The sequence below is a fragment of the Pituophis catenifer genome, unplaced genomic scaffold (assembly GCF_029215685.1).
Source record: "Pituophis catenifer annectens isolate HBS135680 unplaced genomic scaffold, rPitCat1.0.hap2 SCAF_4, whole genome shotgun sequence".
NCBI classification, from domain to species: Eukaryota; Metazoa; Chordata; class Lepidosauria; order Squamata; family Colubridae; genus Pituophis; species Pituophis catenifer.
In genome coordinates this window covers 63825622-63838745 of record NW_027256884.1, presented here as the reverse complement: position 1 = coordinate 63838745, position 13124 = coordinate 63825622, and the positions used below count along the sequence as shown (strand labels likewise).

The following is a 13124-nucleotide window of genomic DNA, read 5'->3' as shown; positions in this document are numbered from 1 at the left end:
AAGAGGAACTTTTTCCATATATACCTATCTAGACTTTAAAATTTAATGAGGCTATCCTCAAGGCCCTTTCCCCAAAGGAAATATTTATATTTAAAATATAATCAATTGGTTACCTTTCTTATGATAATCTTCCACTTTAATTATATAGAGAGTTATAGTGATTTTTCAGAAATAAGTAAGAACTATTACGTAAGTAACGGGAAGTGCAACATTCCTTAAGTTCTGGTAAAATTCAGAAGAAATTCAATCAGGTTCTTCCCTTATTCACTGTGACATAAGCGGGAGCGGAGGTAAAGCAAAATTAGGCATACAGGAGTCTGTTATGGTAGCTTGTCTCAATAAAATAGGTCTGATATTCCTGCAATTTTGATTTCCTAATTTGGTCTAACTCAGAGGCTTGACAAGTAGAAATGTAATATTTGTTTTTCTTTTATATATTTATATTTTATATTTTATATTCTCTCAGTAATACCTTTTATGGGTATTTTTTAGTCTCTGGAAATATTAAGGCAGCATCCAGAAGATAATCGCAATCAGATTCGTGAATTGGCACAAACTTTAACAGATGGTGGAGTTTTGGATGAATTGATCAACGAGAAACTTGAAAAATTCAATGTTCGGTGGGAAGAGCTACAACAAGAGGTATATTTCTCTCTTCTAATTTTTTGTTTTAAACTCAGTGGCTCTACATAAAAATAAAGTTATAACTCATATACTATTCTATAATTTTTTTAAAAAAAATAATAAATAGTGTGAATCAGAGGTGGATTTCAGCAGGTTCTGACCATTTCTGGAGAACCAGTAGTGGAAATTTTGAGTAGTTCGGAGAACCGGTAGTAAAAATTCTGACTGGCCCCATCCCCATCTATTCTCTGCTTCCCGAGTCCCAGCTGATCGGAAGGAAATGGGGATTTTGCAGTAACCTTCCCCTGGAGTGGGGAGGGAATGGAGATTTTACAGTATCCTTCCCCTGCCACACCCACCAAGCTACGCCCACCAAGTCATGCCATGCCACGCCCACCAAGCCACACCCACAGAACTGGTAGTAAAAAATTTTGAAACCCACCACTGGTGTGAATACAAATAAAAGAAATCGTGTTTGAGTTATTTGGATGATCTAGAGAAATAAGATTCAATGTGTTATATGTACATTAAAAATTGTGACCTTTGTGCTGTCTTTTCAATAAATTTGCATGTCTGTGTATTATTCCCACATTCTTAATCTAATAATATTGTTGGCCCCTCACAGTATATTGCAATCATTTTTTGTTTGGAGGTACCAAATTCTACTGAAGGAAGAAGCAGCACATTAATCTTTAAATGCATCTATAAATATTTGTTTTCAACATTAATGACAATTTCATTTTGCTATTTTAATCCTAATTTGTTTTTGAGCTAAACAAAATGCTTACCATTCTAACAAATTATGCAATATAATAGTTAAATTGGCTATAGCTTTTCTAATATATGTATTATGCATGTATGCATATAAAGTAGAAAAAACAGCCCTTATTGCACCCTATATTGGCAGCAACCTACAAAATACTTGATTTGTCCAGGTCTTGATTCCTGCCTAGGAGTAATTGCTTGCATGATGACATGCAATAAACAGAAACTAGAATTCAAAGTAGATGATTAATATTTCTTTGGTACAATATGAGAATCCAGTTTGACACAAGTGAACAGAGTAGCCAGTAAAACATATTACAAGGCATTGTCTTTTTTGAAGGTCCATGAAAAGACTTTAAAATAGTGTGGTCATTTTGGATTATAAAATATTATTTTAGGGATGTTCTACATATACATATTTTTTAATCTCTACTCCCCAGTAACTCTTCTATTAAAAATTCTCACAATGTAATTTTTACAATTACAAATGTCTTAAAATTTGTTAGTTTTGTATTTTACATTTTCCAGAATATAAAGGTTTTAACAAAAAATCAAACAAATGGACTATTTTCAAGGCCAACAGTCCTGGCTTCAGAATGCACAAAGGAAGAGCGATGCACCTGAGCCAGAGACTTTTCCCAAACATCTGCCTGGCCACGGATTGAACTCTGGTTGCCTGGCTACTGGGGGGTGGGCTCTGAGGTTTGCTTCAGTTCATTTCTTCGTGTGCATTTTGCTTCAGCTCTTGCCTGACTTTTGCTACATTCAGTTCTTTCCTAGTAAAAGTACCTTTTCTCTAAATCTATGGAGTCAAGGGTTTTTCTTTCCTAGGGATTGTGCAGAGGCAGCCCTGACATTAGGCAAATTCTGCTTTAACAGTCAACCCAGAGACTGCAGTCTACCATCGGGTCCAAGCATCTAAATGTTGAACCACAAGACTGAGCTAGAGGAGACCAGGGCTATGATCGGATTCCTTCCTAGACCACACAACACTTGAGATGAGGCAGAATGGCTGGAGAAGCTAAACCTAGAGGAGGAACCTGTTAGGCCCAGATGGTTGATGGACATAGGGCAAAAGGAAGACCCAGAGAAATGATCCTTGAGGGTAACCTTCACCTAGATAGCAGAGGTTCCCACAGGCTGGAGTGGTGTGAGGGGATGAAGTCCTCCCTCTTGATGAGAACTTGAAGGATGCCATGCTAAGCCATGCCCTGTACCTGTTACAAGAGGCACTCAAGAACCAAAGAGCCTGGGAAATTCTTGTTCAGATAACTTCCTTGGCTACTGCAAGCCAAGCCATGGATGGAGCTACTGTGGCAGAGATCACAGCAATGGCCACACCTGCTCTGCCTGGACCAGCGCCACCAGTGCCATCACCAGCAGTGGCTACTGAGCTAGTCCCTCCACCTGAAGGGGCTGCCCCTCAGAGACATTGAGTCTTGAAGGTCTCAGCCTTGGGGGTGAAGTATGGGGGAGCCCCCAAGCAACTGGGGTTCTTCTGGTGCAAGTCTGGAACTACATGCAGGAGTATGGGGTTGAATTGATGATGGTGATAGCACAAATAAGATGCGTGACAATGGCTCTTGAGGGTGCCACTGATGAATGGATGGTTTCCCTCCTCAATGGTGACATCTGCCAACTGTGGAGTTACGACCACTTTATGGCAGCCCTTTGCCATCAGTTTGAGGACCCACTGGTAGAATGCAAAACTCAGATCCGGATAAAGACCATTACCCAAAGGCGGAGGTCAGTGGCCGCGTACATCCAAGAGTTCCAAGAGTGAGCATGCCAGCTAACCACTTGGCCTAAAGATATCCTGATCTATTGCTTCAAAGAAGGCCTCAATGATGGCGTCTATCTGTATTTTGTATGGGGCTCCATGCATCCTACAACACTGGTATGTGTTGGTGGGTGAGGTACAGATTAACCCAGCTTGAGACCGACACCATGGTGGCACCATGATGGATGGTGCAAATCCTACCCTCCTGCATGTAAAGAAACCTCAAAGACATCAAAGAGCAAATCCAGACCTAGACTGAAATCCACAGCATGCTTCAAGTTCAAGAAAGAGGAACACCAAGCTGTGGAGTGCTGATCAATCAAGCCCAGCCTCAAAGTCATGATAACTCTGGGAAAGAAGCTGGAGAAGCCAGATCCGAGGATCTGGGAAACAGCGCTGAAAGGCATGGTAGGTCATTGAGTTCACCCACCTGATTCTGAGGGACTGGGAGCTCCAACCAGCTTGAGAGTGAAAGGAACTATGACGGTGACCCCCTAGTAAGTCAACATGTGATCCCTGTAACCATTCATGTGGAACTAGTGGTGCCTTCCTCGGGAACCCAGGGGAGAATGTTGGCTTTACTGGACTCTAGCTGCCCTGAGGTGGTGGAAAATTTGGGACTAAGACTCAAGTGACTGAAGGTGCCAATAGCTTTTTGCCAATTGCATGGGACAGTAGTGGGGTGAGGCAGTTCATTTTATAACTGAAATAGTGGAGATAAGAATGGGAAAGCACGAAGAGACTCTGAGTTTCATAGATGCACAAGGGGTGAGAGACCCTTCCTACTTGGACTGACTTGGCTCCAGAAATGGAACCCTTATGTAAATTTGAGGAGAGGTCTTTTAAAATTTCAGCACAAGGTGGCCAAGATTCCAATACCCAGAGGCAGGAAAACCAAAGGACAGAAAGAGTTGGGGGTAGCAGTGCAGGAACACCCAAAAAGCAAACCCAGAATCCCCAAGGAGTACTAGGAACTATGGGACATGTTTAGCAAGAAGGGCTCTGTTGCAGTCCTGCCCCATTACCCCACTGTAGTATTGAAATCCTTCCTGAAGCTAAACTCCCCAAACCTAAACTTTACTCAATGACTCCATGAGAGTTAGGAGAGCTCTGCGCTTTCATAGGTAAAAATGTGGATTTATTCAACTGATTAGACCGCAAGTGGCAGCCCTGGTATTGTTCCAGGAAAAAAAGGATGGAACTCTTAATGTGTTGACTATAGGGGGCTAGATGTGGTGTGCATAGAAAATGTCTACCCATTGCCCGTGATGAAGGACATGCTGGCCCATCTAGTCAAAGGCAAAATCTTCACTAAATTAGATTTGTGGGAGGCTTATTACTGGGTTTGGATCAAGGAGGGCAATGAATGGAAAACTATGTTCAACTGCCCTCTGGGATATTTTCAATTCCATGTGCTCCCTTTTGACCTGCAGGGACTCCCAGCTGTGTTCATGCAACTGATCAATGAAGTGTTGCATGACTATTTATACAAGGGGATGGTGGTATATTTGGTGACATTTTATTTTTTTTTCCCTCCAATTTTTATTTATAAGTACAAACTAAACAGAACAATGAAATGTAGAAAACATAAAAACATATAAACATCCATTTCAATACATGTCCAGCGACATTTTATATATGCTGAAACTATTGAAGAGCATATGAAAATGGTGTAGGCAGTCTTAAAAGGGCTCCGAGCAGTCAAATTGTATGCAAAATTTTCTAAATGTGAATTTCACCAAGATAAAATTGATTACCTGGGTTACCATGTAATGTAATGTAATGAAGGAGTGGAAATGGACCCAGAAAAGGTGAGGACAGTGTTGGAGTGGGCCCCTCCCCATGCTAGGAAGCAGTTACAGAGTTTCCTAGGCTTTGTCAATTTCTACCGGCAATTCATCCCTTTATTTGAAAAGATTGCATTACCAGTCACCAACCTTTTAAAAACTAAGGGCGAGGGCAAGCTAAAGCTGAGTCAGCCACTTAAGTGAACCATGGAGTGCCAAGCAGTGTTCAAGAAACTCAAACAGCTATTCATGGCAGAGCCCATGTTAAAGCACTCCAACACAACTACTCATTTTGTACTTCGGGCAGATGAGAGTGATGTAACCATGGGGGCTGTGCCATTACAAAAGAATGCCCAGGGCCTGCCACAACCATATCTGTGCACCTCTAAAAAACTTACCAAAACTAAACAGAGGTGGACAGTGTGGGAGAAGGAGGCATATGCAGTGCAGTGGGCTCTGCTTACTTGGTGGCATTTCCTGGAAGGGGCAAAAACCCTGCTCAAGGTGTGGACTAACCATAGAAATCTGGGAGCCCTGAAAACGCCATGCAACATATCCCCTAAGCAAATCTTCAGCCCTTAATACTTTAATTGGTTCAATTTCACCCTGCGCTATATTCCAGGAAAGAAATTTTTTTATGGTAGATGCTTTCTCTAGGTTGCCTAATACAATAGTATTAAAGCCAAAGTGGTATGACCAGCCATCCTCTTAATGTAGTTAGCAGCCCCAGTAACCACTAGATTTCAGTGGGGGAAAGCAGCCTGAGATTTCAAATGAACCTTAATGGTACAACATCTACATGGAGGGAAGTAAGCAGTGGGGTACCACAAGGTTCCATTTTAGGCCCACTACTCTTCAATATCTTCATAAATGACTTAGATGAGGGGATAGAAAGGGAACTTACCAAATTTTCGGATGATACTAAGTTGGCAGGAATAGCCAACATTCTAGATCAGTGATGACTAACCTTTTTGCCGTCGCGTGCCAAAAGTGGGGGGGAGTGCAGGGGGTTTTGTGTGTGTGTGTGTGTGTGTGTGTGTGTGTCCACACCCATAATTCAATGTGCCCCCCCGTGCATGCAAGTGCAACCCCCCTGCACTCCCCCTGGTAGGCCCGGTAGGCCCATTTTTCGCCCTCCCCAGGCTCCAGAGGCTTTCTTGGAGTCTGGGGAGGGCAAAAACGGCCTTCCCCACCCCCCTGGAGGCCCTCTGGAGGTCAGAAAAGGCACGTTTCCCGACTTCTGGTGGGACCGGAAGGCCTGATAATCAGCTGACCGGCGCATGCATGCATTCTGGAGCTGAGCTAGGGCAATGCTCACATGCCCACAAATATGGCTCCATGTGCCACCTGTGGCAAACGTGCCATAGGTTCGCCATTATGGCTCTAGATGATAGGCTTAAGATCCAAATGGATCTTGACAGACTTGAACATTGGACCCTATCTAACAAAATGAAATTCAATGTAGAGAAAAGTAAACTTACACTTAGGGAAGAAAAACCAAAAGTACACATATAGACTAGGTGAAACCAGTCTTAATAGCAGTAACTGTGAGGGCAATCTTGGCATCTTAGTGGACAACTAATTAAATATGAGTCAGCAATGTGCAGTGGCAGCCAAAAAAGCCAATGCAATCCTAAATTGCATTAACAGAGGGATACAATCAAGTTCAAGTGAGGTACTAATACCACTCTATAAAGCCTTAGTAAGACCATACCTAGAATACTGCATCCAGTTTTGGTCACCACACTATAAAAAAGATGTTAAGACTCTAGAAAGAGTGCAGAGAAGAGCAATCAAGATGATTAGGGGACTGGAGCCTAAAACATACAATGAATGGTTGCAGGAACTGGGCATGACTAGTCTAGTGTGGAGGAGGACCAGAGGAGACATGATAGCAGTGTTCCAATATTTTAGGGGTTGCCACAGAGACGAGGGGGTCAAACTATTTTCCAAAGCACCTGAAGGCCAGACAAGAAATAATGGAAGGAGACTAAACAAGGAGAGATTCAAACTGAAATAAGGAGAAATTTTCTGACAGTGAGAGCAATCAACCAATGGAACACCTTGCCTTTAGAAGTTGTGGGAGCTTCATCACTGGAAGCTTTCAAGAAGAGACTGGACTGCCATATGTCAGAAATGGTGTAGGGGTCTGCTTGGGCAGGGGGTTGGACTAGATCAGCGGTCAGCAATCCATGGCTCCGAATGCAGCTCTTTTGGCCCTCTGCTGCGGCTCCCTGTCGGCTGATCCCACAACTCACTGACTCCACCCCTCCCCTCACAGTCACTCCTCTTCTGGCCTGAGAAGGTAAGGGCAATGGTGGGGGATGGAGACTCACTCCCTATTCCAGAGCGGGAGTGAAGCGCCCCTGTAGTTGCCTTTGTGCAGCAAAAGCATTCCCCCTTTGTCATGTTACATTTGTGCTCAAGGCAGCCCTCGCCTCCCACTGCTTCGGGCTCAGAGCTGTAAGCAACTTGGAGCTTTTAGCAGCTTCAGGCTTGGAGCTGTTGCCACCTCCATGGCCTGCCCACTACTCTTGCAGTGCCTTGTGCGTCTCCCTGAGTGACCAAGGTGTATCCAGCACCAACAAGTGCCGGAAGAAACACCCGTGAGAAATAGCAAGGGATGAGCCGCAGTTTATCATTTTCACAAGTTGTTCAATGCCTCACTCAAGATCAGGATTTTTATGGGCTTTGCTGTTGAAGGTTTTATCTCCACTCCCTTCCCAGGTATTTGAATATTTTGTAATATGATGCAATCTCAGTCAAGTTTTATATGAATAGTTCAGTCCTGCAAATGCTTTTATAAGCTGCATTGGTTTTGGGGTCCTTTTGAATATTTTTGCCTTAGATCCTGATGAGACTGGCTGCAGAAAGGGATTTACTCCCAGAGTTAGCCTTAGATTTTAGAAAGTATTTGTTTATCAAATCTAAATAGCCACTCAGCTCACCAAAGGTGAATCTGGGTGGCACACAACAATGAGGTAAAACTATATAAAAACTATAGATGTAAAACATAAAAATCCATATTAATAAAGTAGCTGCCCGCCATTTCCTGCTGCAGTTTGTTGGGCAGCAAGACCCAGCTAGAGATGAGGCACTGGAGAATCAGAATCAGAGAGACAGAGAAACAGAGACACACACACAGAGAGAAAGAGAGACAGAGAGACAGAGAGACAGAGAGAGAGGGAGGGAGGGAGGGAGGGGGAGAGAGAGAGAGAGAGAGAGAGAGAGAGAGAGAGAGGTGAACAACATTTTTACAGAACTATAGATATGTTGAGGCCTTTGAAGTGGGAGACAAGGTGAGGCCAGATGTGACAAGAGGTGGCTGGGAGGAGAGGTGTGAGGTGTGGCTGGGGGGTTCATGTGATTGGGTGGGAGTGAGTGACATCGAGTTGGCCACACCAGGTTTTGTGGCTCCCAGTGTTTTCTTTTCTGTGGGAAACAGGTCCAAATGGCTCTTTGAGTGTTTAAGGTTGCTGACCCCTGACCTACAAGGTCCCTTCCAACTCTGTTAATCTGTAAATAAAAATGACTGCACCATGTGTGATTGACTAGCTTGGGTTGGGGCTACATTTTATGTGTCCTCAAGCTTGAGGAGCACTGTTTTACAAGGTGCTCATGACTCTACATCAGTGGAACATTTTGGATTTGTAAAAACCTTGATTAAGTGGCAATTTTGGTAGCCTTCTTTGAAAAAGGACATTGAAAGCTATGTGAGTTTGTGCATTAGCTAAAAGATCACTGGGGAAACCAATGAGACTTTTGCAGACTGTGGCCAGCCCACAGACACCATGGAAAGAAATATCAATTGACTTTATTGTAGAACTACCTGAAAGTGGGGGGCACAGTGTTATTTGGATTGTTACTGATCTTTTTTTTTTAAATAGGTACATTTGATCCCTTGCCCCAAAATCCCCTCTGCAAAAATGTTAGCTAAGCTTTTTGTGTAACATGTGTATAGGTTGAATGGTGCTCCTGAACACATTATTTCAGATAGAGGGATGCCATTCACATCACAGTTTTGGCGGAAATTTTAAAGCCGTTAGGAATTGCCCAGGGTTTAAGCTCCTCCCATCATCCACAAACTAATGGGATGTGTAAGGGAGCCAATTTTGTCCTGGAACAGTACCTCAGGTGCTACATTAATTACCACCAAAACAATTGGGCTGACCTTCTATCATTTGAAGATGTGGCATACAATAATTCTATGCCTCTAGTCAAGTCTTTGTATCTATGCCAGAGCTGCCTCACTTGGCCATTAGCCCATAAGGCACTGGAAGATGCATGTCAGGCACATAAGAAACAAGTGAATAAAAACTGTGTGAAACCAAAAGATTTTAAAGTGGGTGATAGAGTTTACCTTTCCACAAAATATCTACAGTCCACTCAACAGTGAAAAAAACTTGGTATCAACTTTGGAAGCCATAATAGCACCAGAAGCTTCCATGCTGCCAACTTCTTGCGCTTGGGAAAGTAGGAGGAGGGATTTAGGAGAGTGACATAATAGCATTCTTCCCTTCGGTCAAGGTCATGGTGTTTATGCATCTGGAGGAGGAGTGGTTGCAGGGATGGCTCAAGTTGGGATGGGAGGATGATTGGGCCATGTGACAGACTGATGGGCACAGGGGCTGGATTTGGGGTTTTGATTTACTGAGGGAAAACCCAGAACTCTCAGATTCAGGTTTCCCAGATATGCCAGTATACCTACTCTAATAAATGGAATTTTGAGAAATGCTTGCCTCAGAGTTTTTAATTGGAGTGGGGCTTTCTGGAATGCTGACGCTTGGCCTTAATATATGTTGGGCCATTCCCCATTGTTAAAATAATTAGCCCAGGCATGGTACAATTGGAATTGCCTAAGAATGTTAAACGTATTCACCCCATGTTTCGTTGCAGTTTACTGAAACCTGAAACTGTGTCTCCTATACCTGATACTTTGCCTGTGCCCATTTTAACTGAAGGAGAGCAGCATTTTGAAATTAAGGAAATTCTAGATTCTAGGGAACATAGAGGGAAGGTACAATACTTTGTTGCATGAAAGCATCCCCCCCCTTTGCAATCTGAGTGGGATGAATTAGTGGTTTTATTTGGGCTATATTGCTTTGCTTTACCTATGGGTATTTTGTTTTCTTGTTTTAGGGAAAATGCCTCTTTTTCGGTGAATAATTACAGGTGAATATCAACCTGTATCTTTGCTTTCTTTCAATCTTGCTGCCAGCTACCATGGAAATGGTGCGGGTGGAAAGCACTGGGTATTTGGGAGGGGAAGCGTGCAGGAGGTGGAAATGTAATTTCTTAGAAGCGATGAGGAGGCCTGGACTCAGAGAGGCCTGCTTGGGTTGTTTAACATTTTCAAGGCCAACGGTCCTGGCTTCAGAATGAACGAAGGAGGAGTGATATACTTGAACCAGAGACTTTCCCCAAACAACTTCCTGGCCGAGGATTGAACTCTGGTTGACTGGCTACTGGGGAGTGGGTTCTGAGGTTTGTTTCAATTTGTTTCTTCATGTGCATTTTGCTTCAGATCTTGCCTGACTTTTGCTGCATTCAGTTCTTTCCTAGTAAAAGTACCTTTTCTCTAAATCTATGGAGTCAAGGGGTTTTCTTTCCTAAGGATTGAGCAGAGGCAGTCTATAGAGAAAAAAAATGGCCCTATTCTATAACCATACAGTTAAATATCATTCCATTGAAGCTTGGTTTACAAATAATATGTACTATTAATATTGATACTAAAAATGTTTTAATAAAAACATATCCAGCCTATGTTCACAAGCTTATACATGATAATAGTTGCAAACTGAGATAACAGTGTTATTTCAGGGCTTGACTCAAAATATGACAGAGTAATAACTATCAATCCAAAGTAGGCATAGGAAAGAAGCTCCTACTGAAAACTTCCATTAAGTAATTTATTGGAATATTTTCATAGAGTTTTCTTAGTGAATGAAGTTTACAGGTAGTTTCCATTATTATATGAATGCAAAGCTTAGCTCAATTCCTGGGTAAAAAGCCAGATATTCATACCCCTTCAGAATAGGGTAAGGGGTTTCTGAACTTCAGGGAAAAGACTATTTCAAAGAGTTGCAACATGTACATTGAAGGGAAGGGAACATCCCTATCATGATATTGCCATTCTAGTGGGGAGAGGAGGGGACCCCAGATCCTTTTACTCACTTATTGCTCTCATCCTGTTTTCTTATGTATCCTGTAATTCCCTAGTATATAACGTTCACCCTGTCACCTATTCTGCCATTATGGTGGAAGGGGAACAACACTTTGAAATCAAAGAGATCCTTGACTTCCACACCCACTCAATATCTAGTCTCCTGGAGACATTGACCCAGTGGTGGGATTCTACCGGTTCGCACCGGTTCAGTAGAACCGGTTGTTAAGCAGTTCGGAGAACCTTGTTAAGTAGTTAAGCAGTTCAGAGAACCGGTTGTTAGAAGAAATCTCCTTTTGTTTTTTCCCACTTTTTCAGAGTTAATCCTGTAAGGAATTACAACTTTCTGGTGTTGTTTCCTAGCCTAATCTTTATTGCCCTGCTTACAGAAACTGCCTCTCAGTTAACCCTTATTACATTCTTGGCAGTCTTACTGTCGCTTCTGATTCTGGACCTTCTCGAAGTTTTTTTTTCTTGACTTTCTTAAAGGGGAAGGGTTGTTTTAAGCTTTTTACACCACTCTTGGGAGGAAATACTCCCCTGTTGGAGTTCTTCCAGCCAGGGTGCAATGATCAGCACTTTGAAGAAATAATTGTGCTGCTAGAGGTGGTAGCTGGGCTGGCGGTGGAGTTCCCCAGGCTTATGGTACTGGGGGACTTTGCCGTCACTTGGCGAATCCTCAGATGCAGCTCAGGAATTCATGGCTTCCATGACAACCATGGACTTGACCCAAGTAGTTCAGGGTCCGACTCATTGGGGGGGGGACACACTTAACCTGGTGTTTCTCTCGGGGCAGTGGAGATATGACCTGGAATTAAGGGGTATAGATGCTTCTCCCTTGTCGTGGTCAGATCATTTCCTGCTGAGGTTGGACTTCAGGACGCTACTCCTCCATCGCAGGGAGGCAGAACCGATTAAGTGGTTCCACCCCAGGTGCCTAATGGACCCTGAAGGGTTCCAGAAGGAGCTTGGGGAGATACCTGACTCCCTTGTCCACAGTCCGGCTGAATCCCTGGCAGCTGCCTGGAATAGGGCGGCACCTGGGGCACTGGACCGGATTGCGCCTTTGCGACCTCTCCATGGCAGTGGATCCAGGAAAGCTCCCTGGTTTACTGAGGAGCTCCAGGAGATGAAGCGCCAGAAGAGATGTCTAGAGCGACACTGGAGGACCAGTAACTCTGAATCTGACCAAACACTCTTAAGAGCCTTTATTAGGACTTATTTAGTGGCGATACAGGCGGCAAAACGTTCGCATTTTTCTGCACTTATTGCATCTGCTGATTCGCGCCCAGCCACCCTATTTAGCGTGACTCGCTCCCTCCTTAATGTAGGGGGAGTGGAGAAGCCCTTGCAGGGTAGAGCTGAGGAGTTTGTGCAGTTTCTGTTGGATAAAGTTGCTCAGATTCGGATGGACCTGGACTCTGATTGGGCAATTCTGACCGAGATGACGGGGGCAGGTCTTAGTCCTATTGTGTGGGATGAATTTGAGCCTGTGACTCCTGAGGAAGTGGTCAAGGCTGTAGGAGCAATGAGTTCCTCCACTTTTTTGTTGGACCCGTGCCTCTCCTGGCTGGTTTTGGCCAGCAGGGAAGTGACATGAGGCTGGGTCCAGGCTTTAGTTAACGTGTCCTTGAGGGAAGGGGCCTTCCCACAACTGTTAAAGGAGGCGGTTGTAAGGTCCCTCCTCAAGAAGCCTTTCCTGGATCTAGCAGAATTAAAGAACTTTCGTCCAGTCTCCAACCTACCCTTTGTGGGAAAGGTTGTAGAGAAAGTGGTGGCACTTTAGCTCCTGCGGTCATTGGAGGAAACGGATTATCTACACCCTTTTCAGTCTGGCTTCAGGCCTGGCTACAGCACAGAAACTGCTTTGGTCATGCTGATGGATGATTTCTGGCGAGCCTGAGATGGGGGTCATTCCTCCATCTTGGTGCTACTTGACCTCTCAGTGGCTTTTGAAACCATTGATCGTGGTATCCTTCTGGGATGACTAAGGGTGCTGGGAGTG

The 13124-nt window shown here is 43.8% G+C and overlaps 1 protein-coding gene across 7 annotated transcripts in view; it reads left to right on the top strand.

Annotated features, from left to right (window-relative positions):
- DMD (dystrophin) overlaps positions 1-13124 on the top strand; it is a 2096968-nt gene that overhangs the window by 980694 nt on the left and 1103150 nt on the right. For all 7 annotated transcript variants that reach the window (XM_070944209.1, XM_070944203.1, XM_070944204.1 and 4 more), the window contains exon 28: positions 493-642. In XM_070944209.1, coding sequence (XP_070800310.1) covers positions 493-642 — 150 coding nt within the window. The remainder of the gene's footprint in view (positions 1-492; positions 643-13124) is intronic.